The sequence below is a fragment of the Enhydra lutris genome, unplaced genomic scaffold (genome assembly GCF_002288905.1).
Source record: "Enhydra lutris kenyoni isolate GAN:26980312 unplaced genomic scaffold, ASM228890v2 scaffoldscaffold20, whole genome shotgun sequence".
In the NCBI taxonomy this organism is placed as follows: domain Eukaryota; kingdom Metazoa; phylum Chordata; class Mammalia; order Carnivora; family Mustelidae; genus Enhydra; species Enhydra lutris.
Window position 1 is genome coordinate 6,811,223 of NW_019154104.1, and position 26,208 is coordinate 6,837,430.

Genomic DNA, 26,208 nt, shown 5'->3' on the forward strand with positions numbered 1-26,208 from the left:
AAAAGGGACACTTTCAGTGGCAGAATTACCTGCTAGAACTTTAGTGTGAGTTATCGGAGATGGTATACTTCATTTTCTATACCAACGCTGATGCACTTTTTGGCTTCTCAAATGTACAGCACTTGGATGTAATGTATCCTGAGTTATATATGCAGATTACATATTTTTACTAATAATACAAATCAAAATAATTCTTCTTTTGGACACAAGAAGTATCTTAGTGTTTAACACATAAACTTTTTTTTTTTTAAGGTTTTATTTATTCATTTGAGAGAAAGGGCACAAACAGTGAGAAAGGCAGAAGCAGACTCCCAGCTGAGCTGGGACCCCCAACATGGGGCTCTATCCCGGGACCCAGGGATAATGACCTGAGCTGAAGGCAGATGCTAAACCATCTAAGCCATCCAGGCTCCCCAACACATGAACTCTCAACAACTAACATTTTTGAAGCCAAATGACCTTGTGATTCTCTTTTCCATTTTTATAACTCTGTAGAATAGTATAGTGTGTGTGTTTCAGCTGCCCAATGCACATTATGGAGAAGTTTGTCTCCTTAATTTTGTGTTCAAAATTTGTAAAACATCAAAACACATCCCCTATTTTGACTGAAGATGCCAGTACTATGTATAAAAATAATGGTGAATGTTTAGAGATAAGGAATTGTAAAATGGTTTTATTGCTGTTATAGGACCTTGTGTTGGAGCTTGTTTTTGGCTATCGAGGAAGAGACTGTAGGAATAATGTTCATTATCTGAATGACGGTGATGATATAATTTATCACACTGCATCTGTTGGAATTCTGCACAATGTAGCTACAGGTAGGAATCTCTGATTCTCCATCTCTCACTGTTCTTTACTTTAGAATTTTGTTATTTGTAGTCTTACATTTCTTTGTTAAAGCTGTAAATAATTAAATTGCTTAAGTCCAGAATGTATTTCATACTATTGAATTTTCCAGTAATATTTCAAATAACCAAATTTACAGTCTTAAGAACATGTAGCACAGCAGAAAAAGACATCATAATGCAAAGTACTCATGGCTCTCTATTAGAAGTGAAGGTTTACTATACATTGAAACCATGTTTTATAATGAAACATTTGTAACTTTATTTCTGCCAAACCTTAGCATGAAAATGGATGGCTTAGTGGTTATCTCTTCTAGGTAGTGATTAAAAGTAGCATGTTCAGGGAGTGATTGCTAGGGAGTAGGGTGAAGTGAGCAGTGTTTTCACTGAGGACTTGAAAAGCCAAGGAAGATACTAAGAAAGCTGTTTTCCCTGTGGCTCTTCTGTGATGATGTTTTGATTGATTCATAGTGAGAAAATATTTCTTGATGTTTATTTAACTGATTGGATTGTTGAAAAGCAAATAACATTTTCTTATCATTTGTTGACCAATGATGTATAATCCTACTAGTGACATTCACTATTTAATTTTGAATTGTTTTCTTATATGTAATTATAAACGTCATAAAGTCTAAAGTTGGAAGTAAAAATAGAGATTATTTAGTTCAAACATTTCTGGCTTTTTCCTCTGATAGCTTCACTCTGAAGAAGTAAAAAACGGATTATGTGAGTCTTAAACCCCCATGCCTATTCTGTATTAATCATTAATATGATAGTCCTATTTTGGTTTCCTAAAGAAAAGGATTCACTAAGATCATGCAGAAATCAGTGTTGATTTTCAGTTTAATAATTTGGGTCATTTAAAAAATACTTGGATGATCCTCTTTGAGGCTTCACATATCCTTCAAGGAGAATAGAAAATAAGAAAAGATGGTCTAGAAAGGAATATGTAAATACAATTTCATGTTTATGCTTGTAATTTTCTGATTTGTAATTAATCACCTTTTTATTGATGGAGTGGAGAGAGAGAGAAAGAGCAGAAGGGAGGCTAGGCATCTCTCCACTTGTCATTATTTGTCCTTTCCAGTTTGGGGTACATTGCTCTGTTTCCAGTCCAGGAAGTTTTGATCTATTAGCTGATCTTCTTCAAACTTAGCCAACAGCACATATAATTGCTGGTTTGTTGTCACTCAACTCTCAGCCCTGGGAAATATGAAGTACATTTCACTTTGAAGAGAAGTTTTAAACTATTAGAGCTGGCAAATGTCATTCATATATATATATATTATGAAGTACATTTCACTTTGAAGAGAAGTTTTAAACTATTAGATCTGGTAAATGTCATTTTATATATATATATATGTGTGTGTGTGTGTGTGTGTGTGTGTATGTATATATATATTTTTTTTTATTGCTTTGCTTTTTGGAGGACCTCGGGTTGATGGCTCTCTGTAATCTGGACCTGACCTACAACCTATCATCCTGACCTCATTTCCCACCTCTCCACTGTACTTACACAAATCTACCTTTATTATGTCCTAAGGACATAATGTCCTATGTCCTCTCTACCTTTATGATCATGTCTAAGGTCTCTTCACTATCAGTGCTACTAGATAAATCACATGACTTCTTTGATCAAAATTCTTGAGTACCACTATTGGTACTCAAGTCAATAAGTACTCAAGTACTTATTGACTACAGAATAAATACAAAATTCATAGGCTGGCATTCAAGGTCCTCTATCATTCTATTTCCAATTTGCCCTTCTAGCCACATTTCTAGATTTCTTCTTGACCTTACACTTCAACCAAATGAGCCATATATATGCATACTTAATACTTTCTGGTCTTTGTACCTTTGCTTAAAGTATTTCTGTACCTGAAATGCCCTTCCCCACCCACCTTCACATTTACAAAGTGTGTCATGTCAGTCCAGGTGTGCCATATGCCCACAATAAGAATAATTCCCATAGCTTTTGGATCTTTAACACTCTTTTGGCACTTAATGTCTTTAGCCTTGTGTTACATGGTTTATGCCTTTCAGGACTCTATGCAATTAAAGACTTCTGAATCATTTTTCTGTCTTTATGATGACATGCACATATTCAGTGTCAAAAAATATGTATTAAGTACGTTAAACAGAGCAGTTCATTGTTCTGGATAAATGCATTAGGCTGTTATACCTTAAATTTTCAGTTTTAATTCTCATATTCTTTTTTTAATAGGGACTCAGAGTTTTTATCAGGAACATAATGATGATATACTGTGCCTCACTGTAAATCAGCATCCCAAATTTATCAACATAGTGGCAACTGGCCAAGTAGGTATGTTTCTATATTTTAAAAAGAAGCACTTTAAGTAATTGTATTGTTCAAATTAATTCAATATCCTAGAGGGAAACAAAAGTAAAATTTGTGTATTGTTCAAAATTGCTATTTGTATATAAAACACACACCCAGTTTTACCATATTATTTGCTTCCAGGTAGCTTCCTCTTACTTTGGTTATCTCAGTTGGTGCAGACAGTTCAGAATTAATAAACTATTTTATGGTGATTGACATAGTTGGATTTAGTCCTTTAATAGAAATTTCTGATCAGCAAAAAGGTATAATATAACATAGTAAGCAGAAAGGAAGAATTTGAGGAGAAAGTGGTAAATAAGGGGAGCCAAGAAGTAACTAGACTGACAGGGCCACGATGTCTAGGGTAGCTGGGGTTGAGCTAGAAAGAAGAGAGAAGCCATGTGACCATGCTGGTAAATCCTCCCTGCTTTCTCTTTTCTTTGGCATTGGTTTAAGTTGTCAGCTGTTTTAAAACCACCTGTCTTGCTGTCTTCTTTTAACTCTTTAAAAATCTCAAAGGATATCATTCTGCAAGCAAAACGATGAGAAGATAGCAGGTCTGTTTAGAACATTATCTACCAATCAGTGATCACTATGAATACTACATAATAGATTTGGTCAATCAGAATTTTATACTCTGGTGTACTTTGTAAAAATGATTGATGTCATTGGGATTGTTGGATCTTGGTGGGCCTCAGTTGCTAAACCAGCTTTCCAGGTGTCTTTTTCTTTTGGATAGGATAATTTATGCTTTTAATATCTTCTTTTTCATACAGGTACTAAATTGATCAGTCAGCAGCTTGATCTCTGGGTTGCTTAGTTCTACAGTTACACCACTTTAGTATTCCTCCTTTCTGTAAATTTTTCTATTTTTAACAAGAAGTAGACTGATACTTAATGCTTTACATACAAAGGATTCTAATCTTTGAGTCTAGGCCCTTTTTGAACTAAATTTTTAAAAGTTCAAGTATTATTTTTACTCTGCACAGAGTATTTTACTCTGCACAGAAAATAAGATCATGTTACCATTTGGGTCATGAAAGCCTAGTTTCGTACCTCTTGGCATCTAGTTATTCAGTTAATTTTTATTGAGCTAAATTCATTTATTCAACAAACTTACTGAGCATATACCATGCACAGGTATTTTTCTGTGTGGGGGATATAAAAATCTCTGCATTAATGGAATTTGCATAGTGTGAATAGAATTCTAGAAGGAATGGTTCTTCCATTTTCCAGCTTTGCTCCTTCTTTTCTTTCCCCTTCTTTCCCCTTTTTAAGCAGCTTTGCTTAATATATTAGGGCTGTGGTTTTCTCTTTTGATTAAGAAATGTTGTGGTCACAAATACAATCTTTCATGAAATTTGTTCCTCTTTTCTTTTCCCCCTTTTTATTGAGATATGATTGACATGTAACATTATGTTAGTTTCAGGTGCACAACTTAATGATTCAGTATTTGTACACATTCCTTTTGTTTTGGAAGGTAGCACTGTAGGGAAATGTGAATGGCTAATTATCTCCCCATGTCTGTCCTTCCAAGTCAGAGTGCAGGCAGTACAGAGGTGAATTTTAGATCATATGTGCAGCCCTGTTTCTTGCCCCACTGTACCCTTCCACAGAATACATTTTTTTTTTTTTTACTGAGGGCTAATGAAGTATAAGATAGACTTAAGACCAAAAAGTGAGAAACTTTTTCTCTTCTGACCCCAAAGAAAATTGAATGAGTAGTTACTTTGCCTGCCAAGCTTGTATGATACCTGCAAAACACAAAACACTGTCTAAAATGTTTATGACTCTCTTGGTTAAAAATTGTATAGGTCATAGGGGAAATACTTGCTTTGTGGTATTTTAGCCAGTTACATTCAAACTTTTTTTTTCCCCCTTAGCTAGAATCTTGGACTCTCAGGGCCAAGGAGAGATACATTAAAACTTAAGTCTATTAACAGAGCATTTTGTAATCTAAGATGTATCCAAAGATTAAATGGTCATATACATTAAATGTAAATAAATATGTATAATTGAAATAAATGGCTTCAGTTACAGTTTACCATTGCAACATAATAAAATTCATTTTGCATATAATGCTTTATGATTTATGTTGTGTAAAAAATTATTTTGTGATAATTGAATTTTTATAAATTTTGCTTTTAAGTTATTTATGGATAATTATTTTTCTGCTGCTTTCCATTGTAGGTGATTTAGCAGACATGTCAGGTAAGGAAAATTCATCATTTTCTGTTTTAGTTATATTGTTTAGTACAAATTTTTATAGAGTAATTCCGTACTTGAGCCTATTTTGGATTCTTTTAATGAAAAATATATCATTTTAATGTCATGGTACTGAACCCTATCTGCAATAACAATAAGACTTTTTTATTTTTAAAACTAATATATTTTGACCTTTTTAGTTTGCCAGCACCACTGTAAACACTTCACATGTTTTACCTTTTCCTGGCGGGCATTAACCTGCCAGTATCAAACAGCTGCTAAGAGTGCAGGTGGGAGCAAAAATGAATCTTAAATATGACTCAATAGGTTGTATTGCCTAAAAGTAAAATTTTAATTCTTTTTATATATCACTCCAATTATTGCACATATTAGATCAACAGATCATAAGATTTAAGAATAACTTTCTATTATTGATCTTGACCGTAGCTTTGTGACTCTAAAAAGCTACTAGGTAAAATGTCCATTGTTTTTAGGTATTCACTAGGCTTTTTCAACTCAATTTTCAGTTTACATAATATAGTAAAAATAGCAGCTTGATACAAAAATATTTCCCCATGATGTGCATCTACTTCCCTCTCCTCCAGGATAAAGCATGATTTTGTGATTTGACTATTAAACTACAAATTTATCCAACCCAACAGGCAATGTTTCTGCTCTCTCTCGGTTACATTCAAGAGCAGGGGTTGGCAAACTACAGCCCTGGAGCCTAATCTGTCCTATTACCTCTTTTTCTATAGCCCATGAGCTAAGTATAGTTTTTACTAAGTTAGACAGTTGGGAAAAATAAAAAAAAATCACAACACATGAAAATTATATGAAATTCAAATTTCATTATCCATAGCTAAAGCTTTGTTGGACACAGCCAGGCTCATTCATTTGTGTATGATTTGTGGCAGTGTTTGTGCTACGTCGGCGTGGAGTAGCTGCACCAGAAACCACACGTGACTGCCCTCTTGTTGCTTCGCATTGCTGCATGGCACACTCTGTGCAGCAATGCCCTTATAACGTGGCAAGTTGCGAGCTACACCACAGCATTGAATTTTGTTATTTAACCAGTGTATATCCATCAAAACAAGGCAAAAAAGGAAAGGGGACTTTGAAGGTCACACTTCTAAGGCACAGTGAAATGTGAATTATGTTGTTATCAAGTTACCTGGTAAAATACTGTGTTTATCCTGCAGTGATACTAGAGCTGGGCTAAAAGAATACAATATATGGTAACATTTTCACATGAAACTTTATCACAGTATTCCCAGCTCACAGGAAACCAACAATCAGAAAAATTAGAAAATTTTAAAGAATATGAGAGTATCTCATCACAACAGAATTTCTTCACAAAAACAAAACATTAAATGAGCCTGCAACCAAAGCTTCTGAATGGTGTATTTGTTAGTCAAGAGAAGCTGTTTACTGACTGTGAGTCAATTAAATTATGTTTGATTGCAGCAAACATGTGTCCAGAGAAAATAAAGTTGTTTAAAACTATTAGCTTTTTGGCAAAAACTGTTGCTAAGAGAGTTGAGGACATTGGGAATAGCCTCAGTAGTCAATTAAAAGCAAGATCCCAAAAAGGCAAATAATTCTGGTTTCCCTTGGCTCTTGATGGATTGACAAATGTTGTCAGTTGCTTACTTGGGGAATCAGTGTTAACTTAGAAGTGACTGAAGAGTTGGCCTCTAAGAATAGTCTCCATGGGACAACTACAAAAGATAATATTGTCAGAGAAGTTAAGAAAACTTTAATTTAGGACAATCTGAAGTGGAATCTACTAAGATACTTAGTAACTGATTATAAAAATATATGTGGAGCTGGAGCAGAGAAAGGGATAGTTGGTTAAGTGTACAAAGCTGGTGAAAATTTCAGGTGTTTAAAGCTTACGGTTATTCATTGTGCTATTCGTCAGGTGGTTTGTGGAAAACCTTTCAATGTATCGTGTGTTATTGACAACCTCGGTTTGTCATTGAGAGTCAATAGTTATTGTCCTTTGTTCTCGTAGAGCTAACCCTCGTCAGTTCCATGAATTTTTGTTAGAAGTAGAAGCTGAATATCCTGATTTGTCCTATCCACAGCAGTTCAGTGGTTTAGCAGTAGTCATTATTGCAATTTCTGGAGCTCAGAGCCAACACTGAAATTTTTCTGAATGAAAAAAGTAGTGCTGTCCGTCTCTATATGGAAAACTGAATGGCCTTGGAAATTAGTTTTTGCTACAGACTTGATAATGTTTCTTAATGAATTCTGCCTGAATTTACAAGGAAACTACAATCACAGTAACAACCTGCAGTTAACAATTACAGGGAAACTTACATCTACAGGAAGCTCGTTGGTGGAGACTAATGGTGTACTCGCAAGTAATGCCAACCTGCATGATACGCTTCTCATACTGTCAAACATTAGAACAAGAAGTGAGAGTCCCATTTGCAGCAACTGTATTTCCTGGTCTCAAATACAGTTCCAACAGAACTTCTCAGATCTTGATACAAATACAAAGAAAATCCCCATATTTCAAAAATTGGTTTAACTGAAACTGAAGAACATCCACCCAACCTTCGGTTTATGGTGATTATTCTACAATATAATACAAGCTAAAAGCCAGATAATCAAGACAAGACCCTAACAGAATGCTCTCAATACTTTCCAAATGATTCATATGCTCAGTTAAGATCATGTGCTTGTGAGTTAATATTGAAATTTTCCAGTAACTATCTACATAAGACATTTTCAAGGTTGAAATGTGTAAAATTACTACAGGTGAATATTTGCAATTGATTTTTTTTTTAAGATTTTATTTATTTGACAGAGAAAGTGAGAGAGGGAACACAAGCAGGGGGAAGGGCAGAGGGAGAGGGAGAAGCAGGCTCCCTGCTGAGCAAGGTGGGGTGCTGATCCCAGGAGCCTGGGATCATGACCTGAGTTGATGGCAGCCAGGCACCCCCACAATTGATTTTAATGATAAATAACTCTGACTTTGAACCTCACTTAAGTGACATGTTATCTCCAAAAAAGAATTTCATTCTTCCCATTAGATCTGCATTCATTTTACACAATGAATTTCATCAATAAAAATTTTATGGAAATTTGTTTTTTCTTATTACACAAGCACCTGCACAATATCTTTAATTCTGTCTCTGACCCTATATAGAGAAAGTTTACAGACATCAGCTCCACAAGGAGAGAGGCAATAAATAAGTAAACTTTTAAAACTAACATGATCTGAAGTGGTAATATGATAAAAACAAGATGATGTCAGTAAAAGAAGATGTTCGTTTTCTTTTTTCTTTTTTTTTTTTTTTTTTTAAGATTTATTTATTTACTTATTTGACAGAGAAATCACAAGTAGGCAGAGAGGCAGGGAAGGCAAAAAGCCTGATGCGGGCCTCGACCCCAGGACCCTGAGACCATGACCTGAGCTGAAGGCAGAGGCTTAACCCACTGAGCCACCCAGGCGCCCAAGGTGTTTGTTTTCTGAGGTGGTAACATTCAGCTAGGCCAAGAATGATTAAAGAAAAAAAAAAAAAAAAAAGATAGCCAAGGGATGAATTGGGGACTTCAGGCTGAGGCCTGGTTTGGGGGTCCCAAGACCACCCATACATTCAATGATTCACTAGCAGGAATCACAGGGCCCAGAGATAGTTAGGGCTTTAGTTTCTTATGGTAATCAGCAAGGGGAAAAGACACAACAGATGGAGTCTAGAGGCTTTGGGCACAGGCTTTCTCTGTCTCCCTCACTACCCTTCCCCAGGGGTCACACACAAATCTGCTTTACCAGCAGCAGATGCAGCAACATGGGAGCAGGGTTTTGTACAGGGAAGCCCACTCCAGCCTTAAAGTCCAGGCTTTTTACTGGGGGCTGGTCACATAGGCACAGACCAGCCACAACTACTGAAATACCCAGAAGAAAGCAGGTGTTCAGCACCCCATGTAGATAAAACAGCCTTAAATCAACACAGGGACCATTTCAAAAGTCAAGTCTCTACACACTTGCAAGCAGGCCCTTCTAATGATAGTAACTTCAGGCTTGTTTATGTTAACTCTTTTCCTGTGCAGCCCATAAAGGTAAATCAAGAAACAGGAAGGTTAGTATGGAGGAGTAAGGCCTCGGAGATGAACTTGGAGAAAGGGGTAGGAATAAGTTGCACCGGGCTTTGCAGATCATGGAGAGGAGTTTGGATACCTGCTAAGTGCAGAATCCATCATGGAGACTGTGAAGCAAGGGAGGGAGGTGATCTCATTTAAATTTTGAGAAAATTGCTCTGCATTATTAAGGATGTAGAGGGGAAAGAGATATAATCAGAAAGTTAGGAAGATACTATGGTCGTCCAAGCAAAATACATTTTTAATTGGGGTGGTAGGAATAAAAATGGAGAGAACTAAACAAAGATGAGATGTGTTTTAGAGTTAAAGCCAGTGGTCCTTTCTGAAGAATTGGTTGTGAAGGCATGATAGAAAGCGAGGAACCAAGGCTGTTTATTTTTTGCTTGAGCCACTGGCTCAGTGAGATGAGAGAATACTTCTGGAGAAACAGTTGGGCAGGAAGAAATTATTTACAGACATAAGGATTGAAGGGAAGGCAAGAACACTGGTGGGTTTGGGGGTTGGGGAATAAGGAAGCTCTGTTTTCTTCATTTCAATAGCTGAGAGTGAGGAGGTGGTAAGAAGGTAGGGGGTAAAATTTTGAAATTATCACTTTGGAATGTGTGAGAGTAAATATACATTAGAAAATATGCGGTGTAATTACCAAACTTGAATAGATGTCTTCTGGGTAGACACAAAGGGGACATCTTTTGTCTGACAAAGCTTTTTCAGCGTACCTAAGGCTAAGAATTTGACATTTGATCCTTAAGGGGATTCAAAGAGAATTCTCCACACCTCCCCCGAACCCCCATGCATAGTTACCACTTGTCACAATAGGCAGTTGTCCATTAAGTGACCTTAGTGCTCTTCCAAGTGCCCTCTGTGACAGAAAATAAGGAAATTTATTAGCCCTAAGTTTGGTTGCATTTGTGGTCATAAAAGGGCTGCCAGTGCCAGTTAGAATTACAAGCTTCTTTGCTTTTAGTGGGAAAAAGGATAAAAACCCTTTTCACAACTATGAGCTAAAAATTCATGGTTCCTTCCTTTTAGTCTGATTGAGTCCATTTAAGACCCAAAGCAAACCCTGTACTAAGAGGACACCTGGGGAATACCATATGCTGATGGGCTAAATCTGGGTTACTGAACTCAATCACTCTGTTGGAGGTGGGGAGTGGGGAATGCAGCATGAGGGGTTGAGGTATAGGGGAGCTTATTACAAGAGCATTAGACGAATCAACTGAGCAAGCACTGTCTTTTCACTGAATCACTTGCTCTAGGTCTGGGAGGACTGGATTCCTGCAGAGAAGTATAGCTTTGTGAAGGAAGGAAGGAGGTAATGAATAGTGGGTATGCAGCAAGGAGCTGACCACTACAGAAACTGAAGAAAAGGGGTACCTGGGTGCCTCAGTGGGTTAAAGCCCCTGCCTTCAGCTCAGGTCATGATCCCAGGGATCATGACGGTCCTGGGATCGAGCCCTGCTTGGGCTCTCTGCTCAGCGGGAGCCTGCTTCCCACTCTCTCTCTGCCTGCCTCTCTGCCTACTTGTGATCTCTGTCAAATAAAAAAATAAAATCTTAAAAAAAACAAAAAACAAAACTGGGACGCCTGGGTGGCTCAGTTGGTTGGACGACTGCCTTCGGCTCAGGTCATGATCCCAGGGTCCCGGGATGGAGTCCCACATCGGGCTCCCAGCTCCTTGGGGAGTCTGCTTCTCCCTCTGAACTTCTCCTCGCTCATGCTCTCTCTCACTGTCTCTCTCTCAAATAAATAAAATCTTAAAAAAAAAAAAAAACTGAAGAAAGAACTACAATTGGTGCACTTAATGGCTCATGTTAAAATTTTGTTTTAAAATACAGTTTTATTATCCTGTACCAAAGGCAAAGTAGAGGAGGAAGGAATATCCTTTAAAACGTTGATTCTTATGAGATCCAGTTAGTAATTGAAAGAGACCCTTATAGGCATCTCTGTTCTAGAGACTTAGAGTTTAAGAATGCTTATAAAAAGTCAGTGGGAGGGGCGCCTGGGTGGCTCAGCGGGTTGCGCCGCTGCCTTCGGCTCAGGTCATGATCTCAGGGTCCTGGGATCGAGCCCCGCATCAGGCTCTCTGCTCAGCAGAGAGCCTGCTTCTACCTCTCTCTCTGCCTGCCTCTCTGCCTGCTTGTGATCTCTCTCTGTCAAATAAATAAATAAAAAATCTTTGAAAAAAAAAAAAAAAGTCAGTGGGAGGGGCGCCTGGGTGGCTCAGTTTGGGTATCTCCCTTCAGCTCAGATCATGATCCTGGGACCCTGGGATCAAGCCCCACATTAGGCTCCCTGCTCTGTGGGAGTCTGCTTCTTTTTCTACCTCTTCTCCTTCCACCACTTGTTTTCCCTCTCCCTCTCAAACAATCTTAAAAAAAAAAAAAAAAGTGGGATTGATTTTCCAGGGATAGCTTAATATAATGGAAGAAGCCAAGAACAGAATGGATTCTGAGGACAGCACATCTCTGTTGGCTCTGCCAGCTCTGAGGTGTGTGTGACTTAGGGCTTGACTGACTTCATGGGAAGACACATCTGCCTAGAAGTGGGGCCTAGATGTGTCCCCTGTAACACGCCTGGCCCATGATAGACACCCATTAGCTGGTAGCTTGTAGGAAGGGGAGCAGTGAGAGCACAATCTGTGTTACTCCGGTATCCTAAATGACCATTTTTTAATCATAGGAGAAAATAAAATGTACTTAATGAACATAATTTAATCTTTCTTCAGTAAGTTAGGCCTTGAAAATTTGTAGTGATTTAAATCTTAGATCCTGTTACTGATATAAGTTCAGAACAGTCTGAATATGTGGTAATCCTATGCCATGTTCTTACTGTATGTCTTAAAACACAAGTTTCAGGTATATACTCCTTACCATTTCATTTAACTTTCTTGGAAAGCTTGAAAAGCTCAGTAATTAAGATTATTTGCTATCTAAACTGTAGATAAATCAAAGTCCTTGTCATTTGTGAGATATGAAATTTGGAGACAAAACTGATGTTCCTTGAAATCCATTATCTACCTCATCACATTTAGGCAGATAAAGTATATGGACTGCTGAGAGGTGCTTTTTGTGAACATGTAAAAATGTTTTATGTTATAGAAGGACCTATAAAATATTTATTACTGGTAAAAAGTTATAGACTGATCTACTAGAATATATTTACTTTCTTTTTCAAATTTTTATTTAAATGCTAGTTAGCATACAGTATAATATTGGTTTTAGGAGAATTTATTGATTCATCACTAACATACAAACCCAGTGCTCATCCCAACAAGCGTGCTCCTTAAAACTCCTCACCCATCTAGCCCATCCCCCACCCGACCCCCATCCATCAATCCTCAGTTTATTCTCTGTCATTAAGAGTCTATTATGGTTTGCTTCCCTCTTTTTCCCCCTTCCCAAATGTTCATCTGTTCTATTTCTTAAATTCCATATAGGAAGAAAATCATAGGGTTATTTGTCTTTCTCTGACATTTTGCTAAGCATAATACTCTTTAGCTCCATCCACAGCATTGCATATGGCAAGATTTCGTTCTTTCTGATGACTGAGTTATATTCCATTGTGTATATATACCACATCTTCTTTATCCATTCATCAGTTGATGGATATCTGGGCTCTTTCTATAGTTTCCGAGGCTCCTGTTGATGCTGCTATACTTAAATTTGCCCATCCTTCATATCCATTGACTTCTACTGAATAAGAACATTCTAGTTTTAGTCCAGTACTTAAGTTTATTATGTTCAGTTTTTCACACATAAATACCCTATTTTATTACATGGTAAACTGTTCTTTAGTTTATTTGAGAGAGGGAGTGCACGTGCACAAGCAGGGGGAGGGCTGAAGGGAGAGGGTTCCAAACTGACTCTGCGCTGAGTGTGGAGCCTGGTACAGGTTCAACTGCATGACCCTGAGATCATGACCCAAGCTGAAATCAAGAACCGGATACTTAACTGATTGAGCCACCAAATGCCCCTATATGGTACACTTTAAAGTCTGCAGTTTTTTTTTTTTTTTTTTTTTAAGATTTTATTTATTTGTTTGACAGAGAAAGAGATCACAAGTAGGCAGAGAGGCAGGCAGAGAAAGAGGGAGAAGCAGGCTCCCTGCTGAGCAGGGAGCCCAATGCGGGGCTTGATCCCAGGAGCCTGGGATCATGACCTGAGCCAAAGGCAGAGGCTTTAACCCACTGAGCCACCCAGGCACCCAAGTCTGCAGTCTTGATTACTTACAGTTGCATAAATCTTTGAACAATTTTTATTTAGTGATCTTAGATTCCTGGGTTAATAGATTTTAATTACTTTGAAAACCTGTCAGATTTATCACTGTATACTATAAATTGTAAATGGTATACGATACAGTCTAAATTTATCAGAATGTTTTCTTTGGAAACCGAAATGTCTCTATTTTTACAATAACACAAGCAGATATATAATTTGAAACAAATGCACTTTAGTATTTGGCTTATTTTACTAAAAGTACTTATGTTCTGGGGCACCTGGGTGGATGTCAGTTAACTGCCTTCATCTCAGGTCATGATCCTGGGGTCCTGCAGTCAAGCCCTGTGTCAGGCTCTCTGTTCAGCAGGGAGTCTGCTTCTCCCACTCCTTCTGTGCTTTCTCTCTCTCTCACATAAATAAATAAAATCTTTAAAATATATGTAAGTACTTATGTTCTGGAACTGAATTAGCTGCCAAATTGACTTACCTATTCATTTTTGTAGGCTACAGTTCATGAAGAAAATACAAAGCCCTGACTTTTTGACTTTGAAAATACAAAGAGCTGGGGAAAAATTTTTAAACAGCACAAATGGGCTACACAGGATAAATAACAACAGATATAATTTTTTGAAAGATTAGTAGTTTTGGGGTGCCTGGTGGAGCATGCGACACTTGATCTCAGAGTTGTGAGTTCACATCCTATGTTGGGTGTAGAGATTACTTAAAATCTTTTTTTAGGGGCGCCTGGGTGGCTCAGTGGGTTAAAGCCTCTGCCTTCATTTTAGGTCATAATCCCGGGGTCCTGGGATCGAGCCCTGCATCGGGCTCTCTGCTCTGCAGGGAGCCTGTTTCCTCCTCTCTCTCTCTGCCTGCCTCTCTGCCTACTTGTGATCTTTGTCTGTCAAGTAAATAAATAAAATCTTAAAAAAAAAAAAAAGCTTTTTTAGAAGGGTGCCTGGCTTGCTTAGTCAGTAGAATATGTGATTCTTGATCTTGGGGTCATGAGTTCAAGCCCCATATTGGGTGTAGAGGCTACTAAAAAAAATTTTTTTTAATTTAAAAAAAATCGTGAAAAATAAAAATAAAAAATAAGCAGTTTTATTTCTACCCTGAAATCCTATTTAGAAAAACTACACTGTCTTATAATATGAACTTAGCTTTTTACCAAATATCTGTCTATATGACTGAAAATTTGTTTTGAGATCTATTCAGTTGCCTTTCTCAATTTATGCTTGCTTTTTCATCTCTCCTTCAGATAACATAAGATATTGAATAGCATTAGTAACTAATAGTAACAAAGATAGCATTCAGATAACTGAATATAATCTGATATTTAATTATTGTACAATATTTGTATATTTCTCCACATAATTACATAAAGGTTTAACACATATCTAGGGGTGCCTGGGTGGCTCAAGTCTGTTAAGCGTTTGCCTTCTGCTCAGGTCATGGTCCCAGGGTCCTGGGATTGAGCCCCACATCGAGCCCTGCATCAGGCTCTCTGCTCCACAGGGAGCCTGCTTCTCCCTATCCAGCTCCCCCTGCTTGTGCTCCCATGCTCCCCAGCCCCCCACCCGGCCCCGTCAAATAACTAAGCAAAATATTTTTTAAAAATTTAACACATATCTAAAACATGCATTATTTTTGACTAGTTTAAAGCTTGTGATTGCCTAATTTTGTCTAAATGTTATTTTCTCAAAAGTGCAATTTGAACTATTGCCTGAAGAAGTATTTTGCATTTTTTTCTTTTCCTTCCTCTTTCCTTTTCTCTCTTTTATTACAATTTCTTAACTGAGGTATAGTTGACAATGTTAGGTGAGTTTCAGGTGTCCAGTGTCACGACTGGTCAAGTGTGTGCATTCTTCTGCACTCTCCATGAGCGTGGCTGCGATCTGTGACCGCACATGCAATGCCGTCACGGTTCTGCTGCCTCATGTCTCCCACTCCCTCTCCTCCAGCTTGTCCATCCCTCACCACCCTCCCCTCTGGCAACCATCAGCTCTTTGTATTTATGAGTGTTTCTTTTTTCTTTTTTTTGAATTTAGTATTAGTTTTGAGCTATTTTTTATTAAGTACACAGTCTTACTTTGGCCCATACTTTTCCATGTTTCAGAAAACACGCATCAGCTATCGAAATGGAAACATTTGCAGTAGGCATATTATAACTTTTGGATTTTATCTTTATTTAGCTACAGCTCCTTCCATCCACATCTGGGATGCAGTGAACAAGCAGACTTTATCTGTACTGAGATGCTACCATTCAAAGGGGGTGTGTTCAGTCAGCTTCAGTGCTACTGGAAAGCTATTGCTGTCTGTGGGGCTGGACCCAGAACACACAGTTACTATCTGGAGATGGCAGGAAGGTAGGGTTCTTTTTCCTTTTGTAATTTACAAAAACAATAAGTATACTAGGGTAATATGAATTCTCTAGCATTTGCCTTACCTTAGTGATGAAACCATTTTTTATTTTAGCCTCTACAGTACACAGCTGATGCTACTTTTGGTATGTTCCACTTAGAAAACTCAGTGAAAGCAGCTCACAAAACATACATCAATGAAAGTTATTACTACTATATACGATTCACTGCTCTTTCCTTTCAGTAAGAAACCATATGTGAGTCTCTTTGCAATTATTATTTGGTTGGTTATGGAGGGTCTTAGTCAAGGATGGAAACGAAGTATATTGTGATGACCATCAAAAGGGTAATATTACTTACACTTTAGACAAAACTTTTCTATAGCTTATGTCTAGCTGCTATAAAAAGCGAAGTTCACAGAGCCACACAGAAGAAAGTAAGCTATAATTTCTAAAATCTGGCATGGGCCTTCAGTGATAATAAAGCTCCCATTAATACACATACCCCTTGAGAAACTCCGTCAGAAGGACCCTTTCCACAGGTCCTGTGATTGCTAGGTAGCTGTGCAAGGGGCATGCTGCCTCATAAGTATTTGTTTTTTTGAGCTATATATTTTGAACAACTGATTGTGTAAAAATTGGCATCTTATACTAACCTCATTAATTTTGTTGTCCCAATCAGGTACCAAAATTGCCAGCAGAGCTGGTCACAACCAACGTATTTTTGTGGCCGAATTCCGACCAGATTCAGATTCTCAGTTTGTCTCTGTGGGAGTCAAACACGTGAAGTTCTGGACACTTGCAGGAAGGGCTCTTCTTAGCAAAAAAGGGCTCCTGAGCACAGTGGAAGATGCCCGGATGCAGACCATGCTTGCTGTTGCATTTGGTGCAGTATGTCTCTTAAAATGCATGTGCTAGCGTATCTCAGAATTACAGAAATTGGACTACTTCCAATTTTCTTTCTTTCCTTTTTTAATATTTTACTTATTTATTTGTCAGAGAGCAAGCGAGCACAGGCAGGCAGAGTGGCAGAGGGAGAAGCAGGCTCCTTGTCAAGCAAGTAGCCCCATATGGGACTCAATTCCAGGGATCAGGACCAGAGCCGAAGGCAGCCGCTTAACCGACTGAACCAACCAGGCTTCCCTACTTTCAATTTTCTTATTTTAAATAGATAAGCCACCATAACCTTCTATGGCATTGTGACCCACTAATCATTACCTATGTCCTGGTCATGCTTACATTTCCCCTTTCAGAGTCTGATACTTTCAGAAATGAGACAGTGGGAAAGAAAACGAGGGTGAAGGATTATAATGCAACATTTGAGTCCTGAGGCCATTGCCATTCTTAAAAGCTTTCAATAATTTTGTCATTGTCACCCTAAAACTCCTAAAATTTCTGTCCTCCTAGTTGTTCCTCATAATCCTAAAGATTGGTCAGAATACAGAAAGATGAATCAGGAAATGTTATTTTCTACTGTTTAAGGTGGTGATGGGGTTTAGGATTTCCTTTGCTTTCTATCATCGTAAATCACTGCTTAGCACATAGTTGGAAGTGCTCTGGGCCAGTGCTGCTCACTCCACTCACTCAGCTCACTCTGAGGAAGAAGGAGAGCACAATTCCTGGCCTGCACAGAGTGTTCTAGAGAGCCTATCCCGCCCCTCCCCCATCCCATCTGGGCTGACGGATCACAGTCCACAGCTTTCCTTTAATACTCGGTACCCTGCCCAGGCTTTTTAAATCCTTCCGTGCATTGAAAACCTAAGTGGATTTCCTTATTAACATGTTTATGTGGGTATGTAATGTGAAGAAAATTATACTTTTAGAAACTTTAAGCACATGTTTTCGAGAAAAAGACGGTTGTAAATGTGGTTGTACCATGTCAGATTTCCATTGAACATTTTGGGCCTTCATTACGTAAGACCAGTAATCACTATCTAGCAGAAAAAAAAATCACACATTCATATGCTTCTGGCATTTAATTTGTCTGTGTAGATTAATTTTCTTCCTGGATAAAATTTCTTATGTAGCCAGTTGCCTATGCCCGACAGAAAATAAACTTGAAGACTAAAATGTTAGTCATAATTGGTGGAGGTTTGAAGCAACAGTACGATCAGGGTGTTTCGTTACATAGAGAGGTGGGTTTATGTCCAGTTTAGGCTCTTTTTGCACATCCTCTTTGCCAAGGGGCTAAAAGCAAGGGAGGTAAAATACTGGTTTCTATACCTGAAGCATTCACATTCTAGTTGCAGGTAAGGCAGGGATTCATGATGCTTCTAGATGACAAATGTAATTATTGTTATCTAAATATAAGGCACAGAGAAGATGCGTAAATGCTGAGGAATTCGGAGTCACATTAAATCGTTGATGGGGCGGCGCCTAGCTGGCTCAGTCCCTGGAGCCGGGCGACTCTTGATCCCCCAGGTCAGGAGTTCGAGCTGCACGTTGGGGGTAGAGAGGACTTAAAATAAAATTGTTGTAGGGAAATTAATATACCAACCATATAGTATTCTCAGAAAGATTAAAGAAAACCTTTGTTTTGTTGTAATTCAAAATTAATTTTCTTATCAGTTCTTTCCATATTGTTTCTGGTGAAAGATCTGGTGCCATTGGCTCCAACAGTGAAGCTAAACTGGATGAAAATAGCACATGATACAGAATTTCCCCAGTCTTCACATAAAGGAAGTAGGACTGCAATCTTCAGAGTGATCTAAAGTGCTATTACTTTTGGCACCTTATCAAATTTATCTTATTTTGTATCACATTGACTTTGCTATTTTAAGACGCCATGGCAAACATTAATTTCATATATAACTTCATGAATTAGTGAAGCTTAAAAATTCCCACAGCTTTGTCCTATTCATGAATTCTATACATAGTTTTACTTTCCGTGATAAAATACCAACCTAGTGAAAAGTTACTTTCACGTCCTGTTCCTACTTTTCTTTTACTCTCAGTGACTAATGACCTCAAGTTATTTCTCGGGCAGCTGAAGGGAAGCAGCACAAAGGGATGATATAAACCAGAATGATATTTTAGAAATGGACGGGACTCTGGAGACTGAACTCCCTCATTTTATACGTGAAAAAGTGGTTCCTCCTAGAGGTTACGAATCTTTCTGAGGTCAGTCCAGTGAACGTGCAGCAGAGCCGCACAGCAGGCCGTGACAAAGCCATTAGGGATTTCTGGTCCCTGCCCATGGCTTTCCCCCAAACCCCCGCTGGGCCAAGTGGGAGGGAGGCCACACTTATGGTAGAGAATTGTGTGTTTCATCTCTATTTGAACTTATGATGAGTTTATCTCCCCCTTCCCCACTCCTTTTCAGAATAACTTGACGTTTACAGGTACTATCAGTGGAGATGTCTGTGTGTGGAAAGATCACATTTTGTGTAGAATCGTGGCCAGAGCTCACAACGGGCCTGTGTTTGCCATGTACACCACGCTGCGGGACGGCCTTATTGTGACCGGCGGCAAGGAAAGGCCGTGAGTCCTTCTCCTGTGCATGGCCTCACTGTGTGTCTGTGTATTGGGCTTGGCCTGTGGTTTGCAGTTCATTATTCTAGTTCTTTCTAGAATATCCCCTCTGCATTTCCTCCTGTGCTTCACTCTTATTGCCTCTGATGTGCCTTTTTTTTTTTTTTAAAAGATTTTATTTATTTATTTATTTGACAGAGAGAGATCACAAGTAGATGGAGAGGCAGGCAGAGAGAGAGAGAGGGAAGCAGGCTCCCTGCTGAGCAGAGAACCCGATGCGGGACTCGATCCCAGGACCCCGAGATCATGACCTGAGCCGAAGGCAGCGGCTTAACCCACTGAGCCACCCAGGCGCCCCTCTGATGTGCCTTCTTGTTGACTCCTAAGTGCTGGTCTTTAAAGTCACTTGCAATTGTTTTTCATACTATATAGAAGCCTAGACCCCAGTAATCAGGGTGAGAATTTCTTTGAGGTAGTAGTGAGGCACACAGAGAACTGATTTTCGTCATGTCTGTATCCTGTGTACGTATTTGCTAGGTCAGAGGGGACCCGTGGGAGAATCTCTGCCCTCACACCCAGGATGCACCTGGACCGCCTGCTCCCTTCTTTGTCCGGACGGACACTTGCTGTCTCAGCAGAGGATGAGAGGATGCTGGAAACAAACTGCCTTGTTTGCTTCTCCTTGAGGCAAACTTGTGACATAAAATTATGTCATACAGGGCTTCAAAAATTTAAGTCTAAGGAAAGGCCTTTTTCTGAGTGCTTTGAAAACCTCCCAGAAGCCAGATACTTAGAATTGATTTTCTGCCAACATATTCATGTGAAAATGCAGTGTTTATGCGTCCAAGCAGTACATTTCCAGAAAGGATTGAGAGAAGCCTTACGGGTATGAAGCACAAATGCAGTAGCTTTTGTCTTTCACATGAAGGAGACCATTATAGTACATGGGCATGTTTTTGTCCCAAGACAAGCAGTTCATCTCACAGATAGAAAATAAAATTTTACATTCTTCAGATTCCCAAGTGAAAAAAACCATAAATGGGCTATATTCTGTCTTTTCCATATTACTCTGATGCTGGGGCTTCCCACACGCCACATAGTCTGCACACCTCTGCTCGTGGGCAGCCGCTGAGTTGGGTGGTTTCATCACGGGAGGAAAGGTGCTTACCTTTTGGCCGTTAAAAATATCGTCTATAGCACAGCATCTGTAATCTTATTATCTGGCCTTACATTTTCATTATCATTTTTAACGTCACACATTATTTTACACATTTCCTTAATCAAGAGAATACATTATGTAGGGGGTGGGATCTAGGTAAGATTATGCTTATGTCAGAAAAATGAAGTAAAATCATTGGGGCCTTTTTTACCCTATTCTGCTTATAAAACTTGTTTCAAAAATTATTTGGAATAGCTAATAAATGCTTATTTTGGTTTGGGTTGTTACTAGGTCAAAAGAAGGAGGAGCAGTCAAACTGTGGGATCAGGAGCTGAGGCGATGCCGCGCCTTCAGGCTTGAGACCGGACAAGTCACTGACTGTGTTCGTTCTGTGTGCAGAGGCAAAGTAAGAAAGATGTTCCTTGAGCCATTACGGTGCAGCAGAAAGTAGAGGACAGTTATTCGTGGGGTTCTCTCACCCTCTGGAACTTGATGAATGATAGAAAAGATGAGTTTGCTTGTCGGCCGTCCTCTGCCTCCCCTGCTTCCGGCGCCGGGCCAGCCAGAGGATGGGGGGGGGGGGCGCGGGGGGGCTCTTCTCAGTACTCTAGGCCAGTCTCTGTGTGTTCTTGAATCTGCTAGTTCAGCTGTGGTAGGCAGAAGTGGAATTTCTTGCCAGTCAATGCATTTTGATTAGAGCAGCTTTTTTTTTTTTTTTTTTTTTTAAAAGTACTTTCCCCTGCAACATGGGCTTAAACTCATGACCCCAACATTGAGTGGCTCACTCTACCAACTAAGCCACCCAGGTGCCCCATATGTTTTTTTTAAATACCCATTACCATAAAAAATGTTGACCGTGCATGAACTTGCAGTGAGTCTATTTATAAGTCATACACATGTGTTATTCTCAGTCCATGTATCCATTGGTTAAACTTACCTTTTTAAAAATTTTTATTAATTTATAATGTATTATTTGCCCCAGGGGTACAGGTCTGTGAATTGTCAGACTTACACATTTCACAGCATTCCCCATATCACATACCCTCCCCAGTGTCCATAACCCAACCACCCTCTCCATACTCCCCCCTCCCCCCAGCAACTTTCAGTTTGTTTCCTGAGATTAGGAGTCTCTTACGGTTTGTCTCCCTCCTGATCCCATCTTGTTACATTTTTTCCCTACCTACCCCCCAAACCTGTCTTTCTCTGATTGACTTATCTCGTTCAGCACAATACCCTCTAGTTCCATCTACATCGTTGCAAATGGCAAGATTTCATTTTTGATGGCTGCATAGTATTCCATTGTGTATATATACCACTAAACTTAGCTTTATTTATACTTCCCTCTTAACTAAAATCCAGTACTTCCTTCCTGTATCCCAGTGCACTTACACCTCCTTGGAAATACTCAGCTTAAAATAGAGGCCAAGTTCAAACTCTTGACTGGCAAAGCCAGGTGCTGGGATACTAGAGCACAGTTGTGTTCTTTTGCACGGACTCTGCCAGGCAGCCCAGCCCGGTGCTCCTGCGGGTGTGCCTCTAGTCAAAGGAAACCACAGGAGCTAAGGCCTGACTTGTTCCTAGAGCAGTCACAGCAGAAAGTTCTCTGAAAGGAGGCCACTAGGGTCCTTCTTAAGTTATTGAAAGCAACTGTTGTAGTACATTAAATGTATTGGTCCCATTTGTGTTTTAGGGCAAGATCCTAGTTGGGACAAGAAACGCAGAGATCATCGAAGTTGGAGAGAAAAATGCAGCATGTAATATTCTTGTTAATGGCCATGTGGACGGACCCATATGGGGACTGGTGACACATCCTTCCCGGGATTATTTCCTTTCTGCTGCGGAAGATGGGACAGTGAGACTCTGGGATATTGCTGATAAAGTAGGTACAGTTTTCTTTCTTAAAGTTAGAATTTCCAAGGACAGTGTAAGTCCTAAATTGCTAGCACTTAAATAACTATTTGAGAATTATATTAAGAATTTTGAAAAGAAATTGGTTTACTTTATAAGTACTCTATTTAATGTAATTCTCTATGACTCTTGTTTCTTATGCAGAAGATGTTAAACAAAGTGAATTTGGGACATGCTGCCCGTACCGTGTGTTACAGCCCTGAAGGGGATATGGTGGCTATTGGAATGAAAAATGGAGAATTTATTATTTTACTGGTGAGCTCTCTAAAAATATGGGGAAAGAAGAGAGACAGACGATGTGCAGTCCATGATATCAGGTTAGTCAACAAGTGGAATAGAATTTTTAGTATATACATTCTTAAATGACCCAGGTCACACTTGGAAACCGGTTCTTGGTGCCCGTAGCGTTTAATGACACCCTCCACTGTACGCCGGAATGCGGCCGTTCGGACGCTCACTTACTGCATTACCTATCCACTGGCACCAACCATGGTGCCTTAGAACGGCCTGTACTTGGGGAATGTTTGACGAGTTAGTATGACACTGGATGTGTCCAGCAAGTTGATTCATCCAAGAATTATGTTCCACTGTCCAGAAGAGAGCCATCTGTCCTTTGTAAGTTGTCAACCTGGAGAATTAAAGTCGTATCTGCACATCTCAGTTGAATATATAGTCGCTCAGTTAATGAGCACTCATCAGGGTACCTGGGTGGCTCAGTTAGTTGAGCGCCTGACTTCTGCTCAAGTCACTATCTCGGTCCTGGGACCAAGCCCCTTGGTGGGCTCCCTGCTCAGTGGGAAGTCTCTTCTCCCTGTTCCTCTGCTGCTCCCCTCTCAAATGAGTAAAATATTAAAAAAAAAAATTAATACTCCTCAAACACCTATGCCCCAGACTCTGAATTCTTGAATGTTTACATTGCAGTGTGTAAGCTTATTTTGACAATGGCTACCATTTACTAAGATTTTTGAACCCAGTTGTTAAAAGCTTGTATTCTTTTCATTAGTAAAACCCTTTTACACATGAAACCTTCTTCAGAATTTCAATATATAAACTTCCTGCAGGCCCATTTTCCTAAAGAACCTCAACTGAATTGTCCCATACTATTTCCCGTGCCCACCAGGCACGTGTTTGTCTTTTCAGGTAACTCCTACACTTCAGGTAGTGTCACTTCATCTGTAAGCTAAGGCAAATCAATCTGGTCTGTTTCCAGATGAAGGAATCCTATCTTGGTAAATTTGGTGTATTAAATAACTGAAAGAGTTACGTATATGTTAGTGGCTTTTTCAAAACTTAGATCTTTTTAAGGGAATCAGATGAAGAATCAGGAGCCACTTAAAACTGTAGTAAAATGTAAGCTTTCTGTTTCATGTAACACATAAAATCTCAATATACAGTTGTGTGTATTTTGAGTAAATCTTGTATCTTTGGGTTAATCTACTTAAGGCCAGATCACACACATACTTGTGTTTGAGAGGCAGAAAGCAAGTCACTGGTTTTAAATGTTTATGGGATTTAATGTGGTCTAATGCGTCTTTCACGTGTTTTATTACCTCTCCAGATTTAGTCCAGATTCCCGCTTTCTGGCAGTGGGCTCTAGTGAGAACTCAGTGGATTTTTATGACTTAACATTGGGCCCCACCCTTACCAGAATCAGCTACTGCAGGGACATTCCCAGCTTCGTCATTCAAATGGACTTCTCTGCAGATAGCAGGTATCTCCAGGTATGGTACCAGTAATAGAAAAGCCAGTTTACACAAGCTGTGTAATACTGTTAGTGGACGCATTTACAAATGAGTTTTAGGGATGCCTGGCTGGCTCAGTCAGCAGAGCCTTTGGCTCTTAAGTCTCGGAGCTATGAGTTCGAGCCCCACACTGGCCGATAACTTTCTGAAAAACTCCCGAGTTCCAGAGCTTCTGAACTCTTGCCTTTATTTACTCTTCACTGTTTCTGCATTAATATCCTATTCTTTCTAGTCCTCTTCTCCATTTTTTCTAACAGGCTTTTGTAGTCATGGTTAATATTATAATGTTAGAAATATAAATCAAATAGCACACTTTGCCAGTTATCCTATTGCCTTCTGATGTGTCTCTCACATAATGGAATTCTTGTCCCATTTTAACATGATACAAGGTCTCCACTGGTTGCTATAAACGACATGTTTATGAAGTGCCTTCAGGAAAACCTGTTACGGATCAGGCCACCATGGATAGGATCACTTGGGCTACATGGACTAGGTAAGAACTGACTGAAGGTCAGCCAGGAAAACTGGGAAATCCTATTGCTCAACAGTTAGAGCCATTCCACTAGGGAACAGTAGTTGAGTTTTATGTTTGCTACTTATCTTGAATTCTTCCTAAGAGGATGATGACAGGTTTATGCTGGAACTTCTATTCATTGAACACAGTCCCATGCTTTATCAAAGTTAAAAGCCTTTAAAGAGGCCCTGATAATTTTCTTTAACATAGTCGGTTTAATAACAAGCAATAAAACCACATACTGGGTACTATTAAGCAATTGTATTACTTATCTAAAGGAATGCTATCTTGCAGTTATTAGAAATGGAACCTTATATATTTGTTGTTTAACAGGTAACCATGAGTAGTCATCTTTTTTAATCCATCAAATTCCTAAAGCATAAGCATCTTTTAATTTTAAAGTAACATAATTAAGTAGGGATTAATTAACAAAAAAACCTTTTCAGCGTGGTACATCTGTTTGCTATGGTGGATTTTCTTTAATTCCTTCCCTCTAGTATTCTAGGGGATGAAGTTATGGGAATCTGGTCCAGACACACTGAGAAAGCCAATGTCAACTGTGCCTGCGTATCTCATTCAGGAATCAGCCTTGTAACAGGAGATGACTTTGGCATGGTTAAGTTATTTGACTTCCCGTGTCCTGAAAAATTTGTAAGTTTTTGTTTGGTTTTGGTTTTTTATGTAGCTTTACTAGTTTAGATATCTGATCATTAGTACTTCTTCCCCCATAATGTAATACCTAAATATGTTACCGTCTTCTGATTTGGAAACATTTATGTTCCTAAAATCTTTTCAAAACTTCCTAAATCCCTTACTCTGAAGTAAAAGCTTTTAGAAATCATCTCCCCATGCCAAGTAACACCATCTTTGCAAACTATCCTAATAAAGCTGTGATTAGCCTTTTTATCAAACCTTTACTCAGTTACGAAGTTTCAAATGCTTTTCCTTCAAGGAAAATGTTCAGAGTGCCTGGAGACCTCTGACTGCCCAAATTCGGTGCCAATCCATTAACTAACATTAGTAATGCTGGCTGTGGCCCAAACTGCCTACCTCTCTTCACAGCCCATGTCAGAGACCTAGGGTCCTAACATCCTGAGCTTTCTCATTGTTTTTCAGGCAAAGCACAAAAGGTTCTTCGGTCATTCACCTCATGTGACAAATATTCGATTTACCAGCGGTGATAGACATGTTGTTAGTGCTGGAGGTGACGACTGCAGGTGAGTAACATTCTCAGCCCAAGAAGAACAGACTATCTTACTAGTTATTAAGAGATCTAGTATCATATATCAGGTGACAGACTCTGCAAGCCAACAACATAGGAAGGGAGCATAACTGGC

At 39.1% G+C, this 26,208-nt stretch overlaps 1 protein-coding gene across 2 annotated transcripts in view; it reads left to right on the forward strand.

Annotated features, from left to right (window-relative positions):
- LOC111148777 (echinoderm microtubule associated protein like 5) overlaps positions 1-26,208 on the forward strand; it is a 177,961-nt gene that overhangs the window by 149,385 nt on the left and 2,368 nt on the right. The window contains exons 31-43 of one of the 2 annotated variants that reach the window (XM_022505578.1): positions 689-818; positions 3,070-3,168; positions 5,377-5,397; positions 15,911-16,084; positions 16,760-16,968; positions 19,400-19,557; positions 20,999-21,113; positions 22,398-22,586; positions 22,760-22,932; positions 24,174-24,336; positions 24,747-24,850; positions 25,369-25,522; positions 25,988-26,088. In XM_022505578.1, coding sequence (XP_022361286.1) covers positions 689-818; positions 3,070-3,168; positions 5,377-5,397; positions 15,911-16,084; positions 16,760-16,968; positions 19,400-19,557; positions 20,999-21,113; positions 22,398-22,586; positions 22,760-22,932; positions 24,174-24,336; positions 24,747-24,850; positions 25,369-25,522; positions 25,988-26,088 — 1,790 coding nt within the window. The remainder of the gene's footprint in view (positions 1-688; positions 819-3,069; positions 3,169-5,376; positions 5,398-15,910; positions 16,085-16,759; positions 16,969-19,399; positions 19,558-20,998; positions 21,114-22,397; positions 22,587-22,759; positions 22,933-24,173; positions 24,337-24,746; positions 24,851-25,368; positions 25,523-25,987; positions 26,089-26,208) is intronic. The other variant, XM_022505577.1, reaches the window with a different exon arrangement.